This window comes from Zootoca vivipara, chromosome 5 (genome assembly GCF_965207765.1).
Source record: "Zootoca vivipara chromosome 5, rZooViv2.hap1.1, whole genome shotgun sequence".
Taxonomy (NCBI): domain Eukaryota; kingdom Metazoa; phylum Chordata; class Lepidosauria; order Squamata; family Lacertidae; genus Zootoca; species Zootoca vivipara.
Genome location: NC_142588.1, coordinates 165,836 through 184,508, shown reverse-complemented (window position 1 = coordinate 184,508; position 18,673 = coordinate 165,836). Strand labels below are relative to the sequence as shown.

At 41.9% G+C, this 18,673-nt stretch overlaps 1 protein-coding gene across 2 annotated transcripts in view; it reads left to right on the top strand.

The window, feature by feature from the left end:
- SCUBE1 (signal peptide, CUB domain and EGF like domain containing 1) overlaps positions 1 to 18,673 on the top strand; it is a 195,440-nt gene that overhangs the window by 126,318 nt on the left and 50,449 nt on the right. For both annotated transcript variants that reach the window (XM_060275195.2, XM_035137812.3), the window contains one exon: positions 17,319 to 17,441. In XM_060275195.2, coding sequence (XP_060131178.2) covers positions 17,319 to 17,441 — 123 coding nt within the window. The remainder of the gene's footprint in view (positions 1 to 17,318; positions 17,442 to 18,673) is intronic.

Below are 18,673 nucleotides of genomic sequence, written 5' to 3'. Positions count from 1 at the left end.
GTATTTTTTCCTTTATCAAATAGCAAGCCAAAAAGTTCATAGTTCCCCCCCAAAGTTTCTCTCAAACCAAAAAGTTGGTGTTCTGTCCAAAAGCTTTAGCCCAGTGTGTCATTATGGCCTTGACCCTTTTGTCTTTGGTCTCCCATTCTATTAATTTTTTTATAAAGTTGGGGTATATTTTTTGTTGTTTCCCAATATCATTTCCCCATATTCTGATCCAAAAATCCTTTATCTTATCTGAAAAAATCCTTTAATTGAAAATATTGAAACCAATCTGAGACCTAGTTTTGTACATCTTCTCATTTTTTTTTTTAGTCCTCTAGTACCCTCTCTAAGCTCAAGGAGATCCTTGTATGTACCCCAGTTCTTATTTATGTTTACATTCTTAGCTGCCACTGCCTCGATGGGGTATATCCACCAGGGGCCCTTTCTTTCTAGGAGGTTTTTATATCTTGCCCAAATGCTGTATAGGTTCTTTCTTATCACGTGGTTGTGGAATCCCTTGTGCACTTTAGTTTTGTCATAATATAGGTAAGTGTGCTATCCATACACCAAATCAAATCCTTCTAAGTCCAGAGTATTTACGTTTTTCAGCTCCACCCAATCAATCTTTCATCCAACACAAGCAAGCCGCCTCATAGTACATTTTCAGGTCTTTGTGATATTATAATTTGTTGAAGGCCACCCAGAGTGGCTGGGGCAACCCCCCGCAAAACCCTACTTCTAAAGGTTGGAGGACTGGATCAGAATGGCATGTTTAGTAGGGCGTAGACTGAGGCAAAGGATTTAAATCCTAATCAGTTCCCCAGACTTGGCATTTTATACTAGCTGACCCGGCCACGCATTGCTGTGGGGGTTTTTTTGGGGGGGGGGAGTATTGATGTCATTTGTGTTTTGAATGGTAATGGTTGAATAACTTGTTTTTGGTTAGTGTTTTGATGTAATATGCTTTTCCGGATGTATTCTGGATACAACTTTGTCCTTGGATTTGTTGTTTTAATTATTTTTGTTTTCTTATGATTGTTTGCTGTGCCTTGTTTCCCAGGAAAGGGGGGGGGATGTGTCCGTCCCCCCCTGGACTATGTGTTTTTTCCTCCCCCCCATTGTTGTGTCTCATCCCTGTGATTACTCCCACCCTGTGGCTCCCCCCACCCTACATCAACCCATGACCTATTTGGGCCCCTCCTCCCTCCACCCAGGGCTCCACTTGGGATAGTATTTAAAGTAGAGTAGAGGCCTAGTTTGTAGGCTGTAGAGCTGAGGCCTAGTCTGTACGCTGTAAAGTAGAGCTGAGGCCTAGTCTGTAAAGTAAAATGGCACTACGCATATAAAAGAGCAAGGTATAAACAGAACTGGGGGGATTCCACGGTTTGCAGAAGGACAAAATACATTTAGGGGGGAAACATAAGAAGGTAACTTTCCCCTGCCCTCCTCTGAAAGCCCAGACAATGAAGATTGGACATGCTCAGTGGTAGCAGAATTCTTACCTCCTGGGGAGGGGGAAAGGAATGTAACTTCCTAGAGGATGGCCTGGCTGATTGGCACTCTCCGCACCACAACATTTTGTTGCAGATTGAGAGTAATGTTCAACACAGTGTCATGACTGCCATGTGCTTCTGAATAAATATGCATAGGAAGAGGTTGAGCTTGATGTTTTATCTTTGGTGGTGGCAGGGTGAAATAAGGCAAGCTTGGGTGTTCAGGGCCTACTGCTGTTCTTTAGTAAGCAATGGGCTTTCAAGGGGAAATGAAGGAGGAGGCACTAAACTGCATTTTGAAGTAATGCGTAACTATATATTTATTTTGGTCAATGACCAGTAGAGAAATTGAAGCACAATGCACATCAACATCTAAATGGGAGACCCCGTATGACCAAAAGGTGCAGAACCTAAAATTAACTGCCAGAACATAGAGCAAGTAACATTTCTGATTGGGGTTGTCTTGAGCACTTTGGACAAAACAACAAATATTGGCGAAATATTGGAAGGGCAGATTGTGAACAATCGTCTTTTCAGAAACGTTACAGGACGCCAGAACAATAACACCCAACTTTGGCTGCAAGGATCGTGCAACCCAAAAAGGTAAGCAAGGAGAACTCCATGCCTCTAAGTATGACTGTTATAAATTTATCCCATATACATAAGACCCTGGCAGCATGTGGCTGAACAACCTTTCCTTTCTCAACAGCTACAGCTGTGTTTCAAACACAAGGAACAGAGGTTAAGCATACACTGCAAAAAGAGAGACTGCATGCAAGTAAGCTTTCACTACAAACCAGTGAAAGCAAGTGAAACCCCTGCTGTCTTTCGTCGCAAGCCCAAGACACTGCACTGCTGCCGACTAATCCCTTTTACCATAGGAATGGATTTTTCTGAAAATCTCAGTGTTAATCTTACCTGCACTGGGTTGTTTTTTCTTTTTTCCTAACTCCGGTCTTGCGCTTGCACCTCAACAAGAAATGAATTGTTTTTACTGGTTCTGCTAAAAACATGCAACAATTCTTGGATTATTGTACACGTTATCTCCCGCTTGGACTACTGCAATGCGCTCTACGTGGGGCTACCTTTGAAGGTGACCCGGAAACTACAACTAACCCAGAATGCGGCAGCTAGACTGGTGACTGGGAGCGGCCGCCGAGACCACGTAACACCAGTCCTGAAAGACCTACATTGGCTCCCAGTACGTTTCCGAGCACAATTCAAAGTGTTGGTGCTGACCTTTAAAGCCCTAAACGGCCTCGGTCCAGTATACCTGAAGGAGCGTCTCCACCCTCATTGTTCTGCCCGGACACTGAGGTCCAGCGCCGAGGGTCTTCTGGCGGTTCCCTCGCTACGAGAAGCCTAGTTGCAGGGAACCAGGCAGAGGGCCTTCTCGGTAGTGGCACCCACCCTGTGGAACGCCCTCCCACCAGAGGTCAAAGAGAACAACAATTACCAGACCTTTAGAAGGCATCTCAAGGCAGCCCTGTTGAGGGAAGCTTTTAATGTTTGATTTCTGTATTTTAAAGTTTTGTTGGAAGCCGCCCAGAGTGGCTGGGGGAACCCGGCTAGATGGGCGGGGTATAAATAATAAATTATTATTATATTATTATTATACATATTCATACACATCTACACATCGGGGTTCCCAACGTAACCGGCACATAACAGATGCAACAATGAACATAACTGCAAATTCCTGAAAACAGAGAGGGGAAGGGAAGAAGCTCCGTCAGTCAATGCAGTCATTTCAGTTCCTTGTTAACCTGTAGCAGCGCCCACTCTTTTGACACTTGTACTTCCAGCTTAGTGGGCTGGAATCCAAAAATTCTTGGCTTCTGTGCAATTTCCTTGCCAGGTGCTGGCTTCATTCTTAATCTGCCCTGACCGAAATATATAGAGTCTAATCAGTTGAGCATTTAATCACATTAGACACAACATGTATAACTGACAGAGCAGGAGATTTGAGATAAGCTGATTTAAGAGTGGAAATTCATAAGCTCTGAACACAGTGAGCTTGTAGTGCCGGTAGCAGCCACAGGGAATTCAGAGCTAGGTTTCCTCGGGCATTAATTTGGGCAAAGGAGGGAGGTAGAATTGGTATCAATTATCCTTATTGTTCTAAATAAGATGATTACGTTGTTTGAATAAATGTGATGTTTATTAACTTGGTTCTCTTTATTCCTGGCTGCTTAGAATGTCCTGCAGTCATGTTCTGAAACTACGTTTTTTCTCCCTTTTATGGGCTAAATCTAGACTCATTTTCTTAGGACCAGCCTTAGATTGCCAGGTGGAGGGGCAGGGGGTGCTTCTCTCCCTGGCATATGCCCTGGGCAGAAAAAGAAATTAGAACTTTGTACCTTGAAGTTGCCAAAGAATATTTGAAGTTACAGGTAGGTAGCCGTGTTGGTCTGAGTCGAAGCAAAATAAAAATATTCCTTCAGTAGCACCTTAAAGACCAACTAAGTTTTTATTTTGGTATGAGCTTTCGTGTGCATGCACACTTCTTCAGATACACTATTTGAGTTATGAAGCTTCCTTTCATCAGAGCAATATATAGTTGAGTTTTATAAGAATAAGTGCTTGTGTAATTTTTTTCCTTTTAGCCCATCGTACGCACGTTTTGTCTAAAACAAAACAAATCAGTTGATCTCACCTATACTTGTTTAGATGTCTCAGCTACCCTTTGTGCAACAACGGATCTGAAAAGCTAGCACATTTTGTTCTCCTCGACTAAGAGCCCTTCTTAACTTTCTCATGGGGGTGTTGCCCTCGGATTGCTTGACTGGATGCTCTTCTAAGCAAACATTTCTTGTTCTTTCTGTCTCGTTGTCATGGCAACCTAGCTGTGTAACACACTGCCTACTTCCTTGAAACAAATCGCCCACAGTGGAAATACTGTACCATTTGTGTTTTCAAATACCTGAGAATGCACTTACTGTTTGTGTGTGCCTGAATGAGAGACAGAATATCTGTTATTTCCCAAGGAATCCCACAGAAACATACAGTGGTACCTCGACATCCGAATGCCTCGACTTCCGAAGGTTTCGACTTAGGAAGTCGGCAAACCCGGAAGTATTTTCGCCCAAGAACGCACGCGGTCCGTGCATGTGCAGAAGCTCAAAATCGCGCTTCGCACATGCGCAAAATGGACGCTTCAACAACCGAAGGTTTCGACTTTCGAAGAGCGCCACGGAACGGATCGCCTTCGTAAGTCGAGGTACCACTGCAACTATGTCTATAAATCTAAGGGCTGTATCCAGCTAAACCATATACCAAGGAGTCCCACTGAAATCAAGGGACTTACTAAGTTAGTCATGAAGTCCATTGATTTCAGTGGGTCTACTCTGAGTGGCTTGGTTGGGTCCAACCCATCCTCTCCCCAATGCTGGCCATGTAGCTGGGAGCATGGCTGCGGCGGACCAGGGCCTGCTGGTTTGTATAGGCTGCTCCCCATGAGTTGGAGTCCTGAGCACTCATGTTTGGCAGGCTGCCCCAATGCTGGCATGCTGCCCAGTGTGAGGTGAGCAAGCGAATGTGGCTGTGCTCTCCTGCCGCTCTTAATCGTGCCTCCTGAATAGCCAAATGGGCTTATGTCCTTGCTTCATCATCTTGCACTTAGTCATTTGTGTTCTTTTAATTGTTAGTTTGATGGTTTTATATTTTTTTTAATCTGCTTTGAGAGACTCCTTTTGGAGTGGATAAATAAGTAAATAACGTCTAGTGGCAATTGAAGCCGTGGAGGGGTCTCTGCCCACCGACTGGGCTACAAAGACTCAAAACTAATAATAAACAAAACTAAGCAGTAACAGAAAGGAAAGCTTGTTTAAAATGTATGTCTCAGGTTGCTGGTAGAATACAACTACACACTTCAGTTGTGCTGTCACAAAGGAAGTGCACTTGTGCATTGTCAACAGTTGTGCCCCTGTAAGCTGTGGTGCGTGGAAGAGGAGAGCAGCGGCTGATCTTAAGGGAAGAGGAGACTCATGGCCAAGGAGAGGGTCCCTCAAGTAATTCGGCCTCAAGCAGCTTAGTGCAGGGGTCAGCAAACTTTTTCAGCAGGGGGCCGGTCCACTGTCCCTCAGACCTTGTGGGGGGCCAGAGTCGCCGGACTATATTTTGAAAAAAAAATATGAACGAATTCCTATGCCCCATAAATAACCCAGAGTTGCATTTTAAATAAAAGGACACATTCTACTCATGTGAAAACACCAGGCAGGCCCCACAAATAACCCAGAGATGCATTTTAAATAAAAGGACACATTCTACTCGTGTAAAAACATGCTGATTCCCGGACCATCCACGGGCCGGATTTAGAAGGCGATTGGGCCGCATCCGGCCCCCGGGCCTTAGTTTGGGAACCCCTGGCTTAGTGCTTTGAAGTACAGTACCTTGAATTGTGCTCAGATGCAGACCGACAGCCGGTGCAGCTGATACAATAAAGGACTTGCATGAGCCAACACTTTGCCCCAGTCAAGACTTTAGCAGCAGCAGCAGCAGCATTCTGCAGTCATTGAGGTTTCCAACTGGTTTTATCAAGGAGCTCCACATTGAATGTGTTACAGTCGCTCAGTCAAGATGCAATGAATGTATGTAGGACCACGGCCAGGTACCAGGATTGAGTGCAGCTAATCTGGGGTGGGTCCCAGGTAAGGAAGGCACAAGTCTGATAGTTAACTCTTTATTGGCAAGAGAAACACAGCAGCTTTCATGGTGCTCCAGATACCCACAATTGTAGCCTCTAGACAGGTCTGGGTCATATGGACAGCTGCTGCAGCAACAGTGGGACCCCTCCCCTTTTCTGCTTTATATGCCCTCCTATGACAGGTTGCGCGCCCACAGCCTGAGACTTCTCCTGCACGGAAGTCATTGCTGCTCTTCCCTTTTCAAGCCCCTCCTGGTTCTAGGAGACAGTAGGGTGAGGGATGGTGGGGGATCTACTGACCTATCCCTTGCCTGAGCCATCCATTCTTCGTGCCCCACATCCTGCATGCCGCCTTCTGCCTCGGACTGCCCTGACTCTCCCTCCTTCCCTGGCTCCTGGCTTGCAAGTGGTTTCACACCCCATAAATCACTGGTCCCCTCTCCTGGGTCACTTCCCTGGTCACCTGCCTTCACCACAAACTTTTCGGAGCCTTTCCATTCCCTGATATCAGTACACCAGCCGGAAATGGGCAAGAGCCACTTGTTAAAATGAACAGCAATTTTGGGGATACCTGAACTGTCTGCAGGATTTGAACCACGTTGTTTGTGGTATGGGAAAGAGACATTTTACAATTTTATAGTGTGCCTTTTACAATTATATTTTTGGATACAATACTACAAAAAAAGCTAATAATATTTAGAAAACGAGATATGACAGCTCAGTATTTTTGCACCTTTTTCTCGCAGTTACATCATGCAATTATCATGCCATAAATACAGTTGTATTCTCTTTAGTTTCATAGCACCGAACTAGCAAATTAATTTTTAAAAAGCACCAATTTCTCATACATTTTAAGAGAATTTTCAACTTTTCAACATTTTATATCTAATCTCTGTATGAGATGCACTTTGCATTCACTCCTTTTGTCTTGTATGAATCTAATAACCCTCTAACAATCTAATATAATGGTGTATTATACATCTAACAATGATGTAAGATATAATAAATGTTTGTTTTACAAGGTGATTGATCTTTTGGCAGCCTTGAAGGCCTTTTAAAAAATTGATTAGCTGGTGGATAATGGTAAGAGTGGATATGCCCTAGAGGGAAATAGTTGACACCCAAATCCATGTGTGACAGATTACCATTTCTATTTCAAAGTAGACTTATATGTGAGAAGGGAGAAAGTGACACGGCAGAAATTTGTTCAAACCTGCCTCAGCCTTTCTGTGCTCAGATAGCATTTGCACACAGATGAGTGCTTTACAGGAGTCATTTTATGTAAGATACAGGCTGGGAAACTTTATTCAGCCTATTTGCAAAGTTTGTTAATTAAGGAAATAGTTTACTTGATTACATTGGGGGGGGGGGAATCCCATAAGCTGTCTTTGATTTCTTATTAGGAAAAGATTTCAAGAAAAAATATATTAAGGAGGAAGCTGATGTGCAAGATGCTATTCCACATAGGCAAACAAAGAGAATCAATGGACTTTAAACTATTGGTCCTTGCTTATCAATCCCACTTGATTCAAAAGCAAGTGTACATTCCCAACAAATTATTGTGCAAAATTATTTTGGTACCCTTTGCACATGTCTATTATTGTTGTTACTATTAATTTCATTTATGAATCACTTGCTATGAAGCATCTCAAAGCAATTTCACAATACAGTGAAAAGATATGATTCTAGATTCAGGTAGGTAGCCGTGTTGGTCTGATGCAGTCAGAATTTTTTTAAAAAATTGTCCAGTAGCACCTTAGAGACCAATTAAGTTTGTTCTGGGTGTCACGAAAGCTTATACCCATAACAAACTTAGTTGGTCTCTAAGGTGTTACTGGACATTTTTTAGTGAAAAGATATATAAAACAATTGCTTACAATGAAAACAATTACTTACACACACAAAAATTCAAATCTAATACTACCGATTTTGATTTTTTAAAAAATCTCTGCTTAAAAGGGTTGTTGAAAGTGGAAAATCTTCATGATGCTGAAAAGACAATAGAGATGGTGCTTGTCTGATATATGGTGGGGAAAGCAGTGTAGTGCTTTCGACACCAGCATCTTGAACTTGGCAATGTCTCTGAATGAAGGAAGTTCTAAGTTTTACAGTGATTTTATCAACTGTGTGCTTTTTGTAATCTTTATATGCACTACTTAGAAACTTTGACAATTAAGCAGTATAAAAATAATGAGACTTTCTACCTGCATCACTTAAGACTCCAGCTGAAGCCACTGATTCCAGGGAGCCTGAGCTGGGACACCCACTTTACTGGTGGACATTAAGCACAATTTATAATGGCATTCAAAGGCAAAACGAACTACAAATCCTCAATATCTACACCAGTGTAATATGGCCACTTTCTCGCCTCCCTACACCCCCATGTTATGGGTAATTTGACACAGATTATTGTTGTCATTTTGTATTTTTGAGATCCCTTAGGGTGGTAACTTAAAACAAGCCATGGGGTTGTTTAGCACTCTTTGTGCCTTCCTCATTAGTTGGCATGCTCTGCTGTTTGGTATTATGCTGTGTAGTGCCAGCAAATCGACAACATCAGTTGGAGGATACGGGAAAATTTACATTTGCACAAGGGACGCTTTCACAAGATCATCATAAGAAAATATTGAAGAAAAGGGTTACCTAATAGAGAGGTTTCTAACTTAAGAATGGCTATATGAATAGATTCTGTGTTAGGGGATTGAATCATTCTTTTTTCTTTCTTCTCAATGCTGCTCCTTGAGTTGAGGAAGTTTACTATGAATTTTTTTTGGAAATTCCTGACTAAAACAGCTTGGGGAATCTGGGTTCAGAGTCTAACTAGTTCATTCTGCTTTTTAAAAAAATCTTATGTGATGCATTTCACACTTCTAATCTGAACAAAAATCTGAATTAAAAAAACCACACAGATTATTCCACATTCTTTTTTTAAAAAAAAATCCAGATAGACTCTGGATGAATAGAGAACAGATAGACAGACAAATCACTTTCAAAAATCTATACTAGGTGTAGCAGGACCTTTCCTATGGAAGAAAAGAATGTACCCTTCTCAAAAGGGAAAAAAATATTCATTAGAGAGAACCTCAGATGAAGCAGTAGCAACACTTACGCAGTCACTGGCAAGTTTTGAGGCAAGAAGCAAGTAGAATGATGGAAAGCCATTAGGACAGTGCTGGCGAACCTATAACACGTGTGTCAGATGTGACACGCAGAGCCCTCACTGCTGGCAGGCGCCCCATCGGCCCATTCACGCTGTTGTTGTTTCCCCCCCCCCAATTTGTTCTCCCACTCTTCCTACAGCTTGTCTCCGCTGTTAAAACCAGGATCCTTTGTTGTTGTTGTTGTTGCTGCTGCTGCTGGTAGCCAGAGATTGGTTTTTTAACCCTTTCTGTGCTGGTTTTTCTGGCGCTTTGGCAGACTATGATTGGGTGTAACAGCGTTCTTTTTTTACCTGTTCTGTGCTGGTTTTTTGGGCGCTTTGGTAGACTATGTCGGTGCTGCGTGTTAGTTCCAGCGAAGGTATTATTCGTCATTTATTTCTGTTCTCTTCCCCCCCCCAAAAAAAGCACAGCAGCTTTGGGGCACCCCCCCCAAAAAAAGCAAAGCAACTTTTGCACCCCCAATAAAACCCTCCAAAACTTTGGTCAGCAGCTCCCCCAAAAAAGCTCAACAACTTTGTGATAAATAAGGGGTTTGGGGTTTGGTTTGGTTAAATAATTAGTTTTTGGTTTATTAAATACAGTTATATATTACAATTATACATTTTTGTTATTTAAACTATGAATATCATGAAATTATGCTTTTTTTCTCGAAGTGACACACCACCCCAGTTATGCTCGTTTTTTTGGCGAATTTTGACACACCAAGCTCAAAAGGTTGCCCATCACTGCATTAGGATGAGAAAATAGTCAGCTAGTTTATTTCTCTTGCTTCCTTTATTCTTTCCCACCCACCTCCAACAGCAATGGCAAAAGCCCCAAGACGCTGCTGTAGAGGAGGTGTGTAAAATAGCATTGTTGTTGTTGTTGTTGTTGTTGTTAATCCCACTTAATCCATCATCAGTAAATGCTTAAATGGTGTGATGTTTCTGTAATAATTTGAGATGAATCTTGCAAACTGTTTCTTTTTTCAGTTTCAGGGCTTCACAACGTAATTCTGCCTAACCTGCAATTTAGGCAGCCGTGCCTGGCTATCAGTTTAGTCTCCGATACAAGGAATATCTCTCAGTCCCCTGTGATTAGGCACCTCCACCGCTCTCACCTAAACTGTGAAACAGACAACTGGCTCTTTAACCATACACACACACACATATAAACTGCAACAGAGGCTTCAATAGAGTTTTCTCTGCTTGGTTCCTTGTAGAACCAAACTGAGGAGTAAGGTTTAGCACTCCTCAACTGCATGCCCTCCCCTGCTTTCTGTGTGATGGGACAGACTGTTGCTGCCAGCCATCATTGGTTATCACTCCTATACTGACAAAGCACTCTTTAACCCCCAGCTCCGTGGCACAGTGCTTTGGTAGAACTCTCCTCTTATATAGTTGCATGTGGCTTGTTGAGAATCACTCCCCTTTCAGCTGCTTTTACCCCCATAGAGGAAAAATTGTGAGTTGTGATATCTTGTCCTGAGAGGTAGTAAAAACAGCCTGGAGTGATTTTCCATGGGGGAAAGTTAAAGAAGCCCCTATTATACCCCTGGCAATGCTGAACTTCCACTTCAAATCACCATTTCCGTGACTCCATGTTATAAAAAACAAAACATTTCCCTTAAAAAAAATTGTGGAAGTACACATAAAATTTACTTCTATCCTTAGTTGTCAGGGCTGTAAATTAAGCGTGCATCTATTTGAACAAAAGACTGAAAAGGCACCACTTTAATGTGAGTAATGATCCTGAAAAACCCATAATGTATAAAGTCCTCCTTAACATTTCTTTGCAGACTTGGAACACTTTATAGGACTTGTGCATGAATCTGCATGCACACCAAGCACACATACACAAGTCTGATGCAAACCAGGTCCTCCCGGACATTTGAGAACCCGTGTCATCAATTACACTGAGCAAATCTTCCTGGCATGGCATTAAAACCGGGGGGGGGGGGGGACTGTCACTTCCTTCTTGTCAATGTGCAGCCATGCAACTTATCTTAAGACACCTAGGTTTTATGTTCGCCTGGTTAAAGCTTCTGAAACAATAGAGTATTATCTGAGGCATAAGCCTAGCCCTGAATTTCAGAACCCCCCTTTTTTGCTGCCAACATTCCTCTAACTTTGCAATGCACACATTTTCAAAACATTGTTATGCATATAACAAAATGTTTTCCAAAGTTAATGTATGTCGAACTGTTCACCTTCCCCTGTTAAACTTCCCTGTCCTCCTTGCTATCAGCCTGTTGCCTTTGTCTCCTCATCACCCTCATCTTAAGAGCTTTATGATTGTTATTTACATGGCGTTATTTACTTATGTATGCTTGTCAGGCAATATTCTTGTAACTTCATATAGTCACAAGGGGAACAAAAAGATCTCAGCTCGTATATATGAATGAAATAAGGAACTGGTTCACACATTCATGTGAATCACACTTCAATGAATACTTGAAATGAGAATTTATGGTTGTAAGGGCAGGTATGTTGAAAACAATGACTTAGTAAACCTTATATTTTGACTATGATAAAACTGGATTCCAAACTACACAAAGATAAATGAGGTCCAGATTCTTTCATGCTGTGGGATCATTCATTTTCGCATGTCTCATAACAAGACTTTTATTTATAGCTATGGAAAGAAAAATAATGGGGGCCATTGACTTGGTTAGAGGTGATACACTTGGATCCTGTTCCTTTTCAAGTGAAATGCAGCAAGAGTCTGCCCTCCATAGAGTGAAATAATTTTTACATGCCTTGTCAGTCTCGCTACAGCCATGGAAAGAAATACAGTGCAAACTGAGACATAGTGTTATTTATATTGCTCAGAATGTTTTTGCAGTTAACAACTTCCACCTTCCCCCTGTTCTAAACGCCTTAGTTTCACATAGCCCCATTTACAATTTTGATCCAAGCTTTTCAGTTGCTGTCTAATTAGTAATTCCTTTCATGGAACATTGTCAGTTTATACCAATGAATATAATAAAATCATAAATTGCTAGAGTTGGAAGGGACCATCTAGTTCAGGCATGCCCAACTTGCGGCCCTCCAGATGTTTTGGACTACAATTCCCACCATCCCTGACCACTTGTCCTGTTAGCTAGGGATCATGGGAGTTGTAGGTCAAAACATCTGGAGGGCTGCAAGTTGGGCATGCCTGATCTAGTTCAACCCCCTGCAATGTAGGAATCTTAACTAAAGTATCCATGACAAATGGCCATCCAACCTGTTTTAAAAACAAACTTCCAAGGAAGGAGAGTCTACCAGCTCCCGAGGGAGTCCATTCCACTGTCAGACAGCTCTTACTATCAGAAGGTTCTGCCTGGTGTTTAGTTAGAATCTCATTTCTTGTAACTTAATTTCTCATTCATTTCATTGTACACAGGTTGTACAATGACAGTAAAGGTATTATTAGCTTGAATCCATTAGTTCAAGTCCTAGCCTTCAGAGCAGGAGAAAACAAGCTTGACCTGCACTGTTTCTCCTAAGTTAGCCTGCTGCCCTCAGGTGCAGTGGAAGGTTGTGCCACCAACATGTTATTGGAACAAAAGTCCAAACGTTGTCCCATCCCAGCCAACAAAACGAGATACAGCGGGTGGAAAGGTAAAAGAAGAGTTTATTCTGGCTGAAGTCCATAGTCCTCTTATGGATCACTCCAGAAGAAACCAAGCCCCAGACAAAGTAGGTCCAAAGCATTTATACTCTTGTAGCAAACACACAGACACATGATCTTCTGTGTCACTGTTGGCTAGGAAAGCATGTGATCAAGGCATGCTTGAATCGGGTTCTTCTACTTGGCTTCAAGACAGGTATTCACTGACCCTTATCTCGAGTTCTGCGACTTGCTGTTGCAACTGTGGACATGTCTTGCATAGTCATGGAGACAGCTTGCAGTTTAGCTGTGGGGATATGTTTCTGCAGACTTGGCACTTAGCAGGCTGAAGTCAGCTGTGCCTAGGGCTTCAGGGTTGTTAGCCTGATGGGCAAGGGATGTGGCCAAAGTTCTCATCAAGCCAAGCAGAAAATAGCCTGCCCTGTGATTTGGGCCACTTGTCCTGAGATTTGATCCTATCCCTTGAAACTCAGAACAGGTTAAAACCTTAACCTTAAAAGGGTAAACCTGCGGATGCAAATTAACATTCAGATACACATTTGCTTGTGCACATGGAAATCAACTGCTCCAAAACTACATCAATCTACCCCATTGGATTTTTGACAAGAGTGTTTCATTTGTAAAAATGTGCATCATTGCATTTGACAGCACACAAATGACCATGACCAAGAATCGACCTTTTTACTGCTTTTCATTTTTGCCTTATTACATGCATTATCCATTTGATTACCCATAGTGGGGCTACACAGAGAATGCAGGACTGTAAAGAAGATGCAACAGAATCCACCCCTTCATAATTAAAAATTGAATCCAGACCAGTTACAGCTAGTTCTCCCGAGCCATTTGCCTTAAGATCTTGGAGACATCTAAAATGTTAGATTAATCACGTGATTCTATGGGCTATAGACTTTGCCAGACCCGGTTAACGTAGCCACAGTAGTACATGCTCTGGTGACTTCTAATTTAGACTACTGCAAAATAAAAAAATTCCTTCCAGTAGCACCTTAGAGACCAACTAAGTTTGTTATTGGTATGAGCTTTCGTGTGCATGCACACTTCTTCAGATACCTTCAGATACCTTCTTCAGAGGTATCTTAGTTGGTCTCTAAGGTGCTACTGTAAGGAATTTTTTATTTTGTTTTGACTACCTAGACCAACCTACCTGTAATTAGACTACTGCAGCATGCTGTTTGTGGAGCCGCCTTCGAAGATAGTTTGGAAGCTATTGCTGGTGCAGAACATGGCAGCCAGATTAGTGAAGGCTCTGCACTGGCTTCCCATTTCCTACTGGGCCCAATTCAAGGGGTACTTCTTAGTGTATAAAGGGGCACCTTTCCCATTATCTGCTGACTTGATCCAGAGGAGAGGCCCTGCTTGTAATTCCATCAATAACAATAATTCATAATGTGACAGCTCAGAAGAAGGATTTTTCTGTTAGGTGCAGAACTCATTCCCTTTGGAGACACAGTTGTCCCACGCATTAATTAATTTTCGGCGTCAGCTTAAGACATAACTTTTCCTTCAGGCATTTGGGGAAGGCTGAAGTGAAAATTGGTCTCTTCTACTGCTGGGTTGCTGTTTTTTTATATTGGTCCTATGGTTTTATGTAATAGTGTATGTTTTATATTTCAGTATATTTTTTAATTGAATTCTCTTTTGTACTGACTGCCCTGGAACCTTTGGGTTGAAGAGCAGGTTACAGTGGTGCCTCGCTAGACGAATTTAATTCATTCCACGGGTCTTTTCTTATAACGAAAAATTCGTCTAGCGAATCCCATAGGAATGCATTGAATTTTTTTTGCCCATAGGAACGCATTAATTGAATTTCAATGCATTCCTATGGGAAACCGCGATTTGCTAGACGAATTTTTCATGAAACGAATTCGTCTAGCGAGGCAACCTCCGCTCGAAAAATCCTTTCGTTAAGCGGAAATTTCGTTAAGCAGGGCATTCGTTAAGCGAGGCACCACTGTATAAGTGGAATAAAATGAATAAATATTTGTGGTACTAGGTTTTCTTGTTTTCATTTATTTGTTTTGAAAAATATCCTGACACAGAAGTCATTTGGACCTTCAGAACAGCTCACCACACAAATTTAAACCAGCTGTGATATAAACAATGTGACTACAACATACATGACACAGAAAAGTAGCTAAAACCCAGGAAAGAAATCCAGGGCGGTGGTACTGTAAGAGGTCAACTTGCAAAACAATCAAATAAAAATGCACACGTCACCAAACATAGAGTAAAACAGTACAAACACCTTATCAAACAAATTGCAATCCCAAGCAAATAATTAGACAGGTGGTTGTTGTTTAGTCGTGTCCGACTCTTCGTGACCCCATGGACCAGAGCACGCCAGGCACTCCTGTCTTGCACTGCCTCCCGCAGTTTGGTCAAACTCATGTTCGTAGCTTCGAGAACACTGTCCAACCATCTTGTCCTCTGTCGTCCCCTTCTCCTAGTGCTCTCCATCTTTCCCAACATCAGGGTCTTTTCCAAGGATTCTTCTCTTCTCATGAAGTGGCCAAAGTATTGGAGCCCCAGCTTCAGGATCTGTCCTTCCAGTGAGCACTCAGGGCTGATTTCCTTAAGAATGGATAGGTTTGATCTTCTTGCAGTCAATGGGACTCTCAAGAGTTTCCTCCAGCACCACTATTCAAAAGCATCCATTCTTCGGTGATAGCCTTCTTTATGTTCCAGCTCTCACTTCCATACACCACTACTGGGGAAATTAGATAGGTAAGGCCATGTAAAATCAGGTCAGTCAGCATCTTTTAGAAAAATGATGCCTATGTAATGTCCGTAGCAGAACAGCCCTTTCTAGGGAGCAAATTCCAAAGTGTGTGTCACCGATGATGAAGGGCATTCCCCTTTTGCAAGGCAGCCTAACCTCAACCAATCTTCTGATAACGCCATGGTTGCTGTTTCAGTCCCTGTATGAGACAGCTGCAAATTCCTGCATTGCATGGAGCTGGACTAAATGATCCTCATCATCCCTCCCAACTCTACAATTTTATGATTCTGTGAAGCCTAACTTCAACCAAAACTGGTACAGCAGATCACCAGTTGTTAACTTCGTTGTGCAGAGGAGTCCATAAAGGAGAAGGTGATTTCTATGTTTACATAGGTTTACAGTGGCATAGACCAATAAAGGAGGGGGAAATTCAGATACTTCGGTGGTTTTGACAACGCAAGTTTTATTTTTTATAACATTTCTAAAATTACTTTATAACGTTTTGTTTTACTAATGTCTAAACAATTATCCTGAAGAAATATTGAACTGCTCGTATTTGCAATTACAAATGCTCAACTAGACTGTTTATAATATACCTGGAATTGTGTGCTAAACATTTTGAAACTGATGCAATCTCCTCCATATCTTCCTGGATATTTTATAAATTAAAAAGTGACACCAACAAGAAGTGTTGTGTGACTAGGTTGCATGCTTATTGAGCTAGTGCAGCTGTGGCAAACATAGCCACTTTGGAACTTTATGCTTGGACCTTACTTTACAAATAGTTCTCTTTATAGACAATGCCTATTTGCACTCTAAGCTCTGTATAAACATTTCTTGCACCTTATTTCCTTCATATGATAAGAAAAAACACCTCTGTTTCCAGCTGTAAAAGGGAGATCAGAAGAATTGCACAAATATTAATGTATTGTTGGCATCATAGCACTGAGAGATAGGGCAGTTGCTGAATGCTGTCAGTAAAGGAACAAAATAAAAAAAAAATCCTTCCAGTAGCACCTTAGAGACCAACTAAGTTTGTTACAGTCATACCTCAGGTTGCAAACGTGATCTGTGCGGGAGGCACAATCACAATCCGCAGCGCTGTGTCTGCGCATGCGTGTGGCGCGATTCGGCGCTTCTGCACATGTGTGGCGTGTTGAGCCAGAAACAGAGGTGTGGTCTTGGGCATATTGAGATTGAAATGACAAAGAAGACTAGGGCCTCCGAGTTAAGTTTGTTCAGGTAGAGAGAAAGGTAAAGAAAAGTAATTAAATCATTTGAATTTTTTAAGATTCTATCTTCACAGATGCTACAAGTATACATTAATTGAATTTTTAAAATCATTGTGGAACATTTGGCAGGCACTGAATTAATGAACTTACAGAGTGGAATATGATTGCTGAACAGCAATTTAGTTTTTCTGCAGCTGTTTCCCTCAATATTTCCCCCCTCATTTTGCCATAGTTACTGGTATGTTGGTGAAGAAGTTCACACAACTAATTTCATAGTCAATTAATACTCTTTAAAACTTTCCACCTACTTCATCCTGGTAGCATTGTGGCCAAGTATAGTGCCAGTGAAAAATCAAGTTCAGATTTTTGTGGGAACAGGCAAAATAATACTTTTCTACCTCCCCCCACCCCCCAGGAAGAAGTTATATTACTGATTTTTGGTTCAATTTCTTTCTCTCTTGCTTCTAACAGATATAGATGAATGTCTGGTAAACAATGGTGGCTGTGACCACTTCTGTCGAAATACTGTGGGCAGCTTTGAATGCAGCTGCCAGAAGGGATATAAGCTACTAACAGATGAACGAACCTGCCAAGGTAATGCTCCTTTTATCAAAGCTTGTTTTTGTTTTTAAATTAGTGATGTGATTAAGCTTAAATCAATCAGTGCTAGAAATTCAAGCCCATAAGATTTATATGGCTATCTAGCATAGACACAAATATATTTTGTAGAGAAATTGCTATAATTCAATATCATAATTATTTGCATAATAAATGCATTTCCAGGTAGGATGTTAAACCCAACTCCAGTTGAGGATAAGAAAAAGGTGATTTACAGGTAGAACCAGCAAAGTGTTCCAGTAGTTTAAAGCAACAAGAACGCCTGAACCGAAGTCTTGAATTTGTTCAGTGTATCTTCTAACCAGCTCTAGCCTAACTGGGTCTTCATGTACAGGCTAAATATTTGCCTAACACTCAGTTTAAGACCCATGCCTGAGTTGTTTAAACTTAGGGAAATTATGTGCTCTCAATAAGCAAGGTGCCCCATGACAAGGTGCCCCATGATATTCTTGTAAAGAAGCTGGTAAAATGCAGGCTAGACAATGCTACCATTCAGTGGATTTGTAACTGGCTGACTGACCGAACCCAAAGGGTGCTCATCAATGGCTCCTCTTCATCCTGGAGAGAAGTGACTAGTGGGGTGCCACAGGGTTCTGTCTTGGACCCAGTCTTATTCAACATCTTCATCAATGACTTGGATGATGGGCTTGAGGGCATCCTGAGCAAGTTTGCAGATGACACCAAATTGGGAGGGGTGGCTAATACCCCAGAGGACAGGATCACACTTCAAAATGACCTTAACAGATTAGACAACTGGGCCAAAGGAAACAAGATGAATTTTAACAAGGAGAAATGTAAAGTACTACACTTGGGCAAAAAAAATGAAAGGCACAAATACAGGATGGGTGACACCTTGCTTGAGAGCAGTACATGTGAAAAGGATCTTGGAGTCCTGGTAGACCACAAACTTGACATGAGTCAACAGTGTGATGCAGCAGCTAAAAAAGCCAATGCAATTCTGGGCTGCATCAATAGGAGTATAGCGTCTAGATCTAGGGAAGTAATAGTACCACTGTATTCTGCTCTGGTCAGACCTCACCTGGAGTACTGTGTCCAGTTCTGGGCACCACAGTTCAAGAAGGATACTGACAAGCTGGAACGTGTCCAGAGGAGGGCAACCAAAATGGTCAAAAGCCTGGAAACAATGCCTTATGAGGAACGGCTTAGGGAGCTGGGTATGTTTAGCCTGGAGAAGAGAAGGTTAAGGG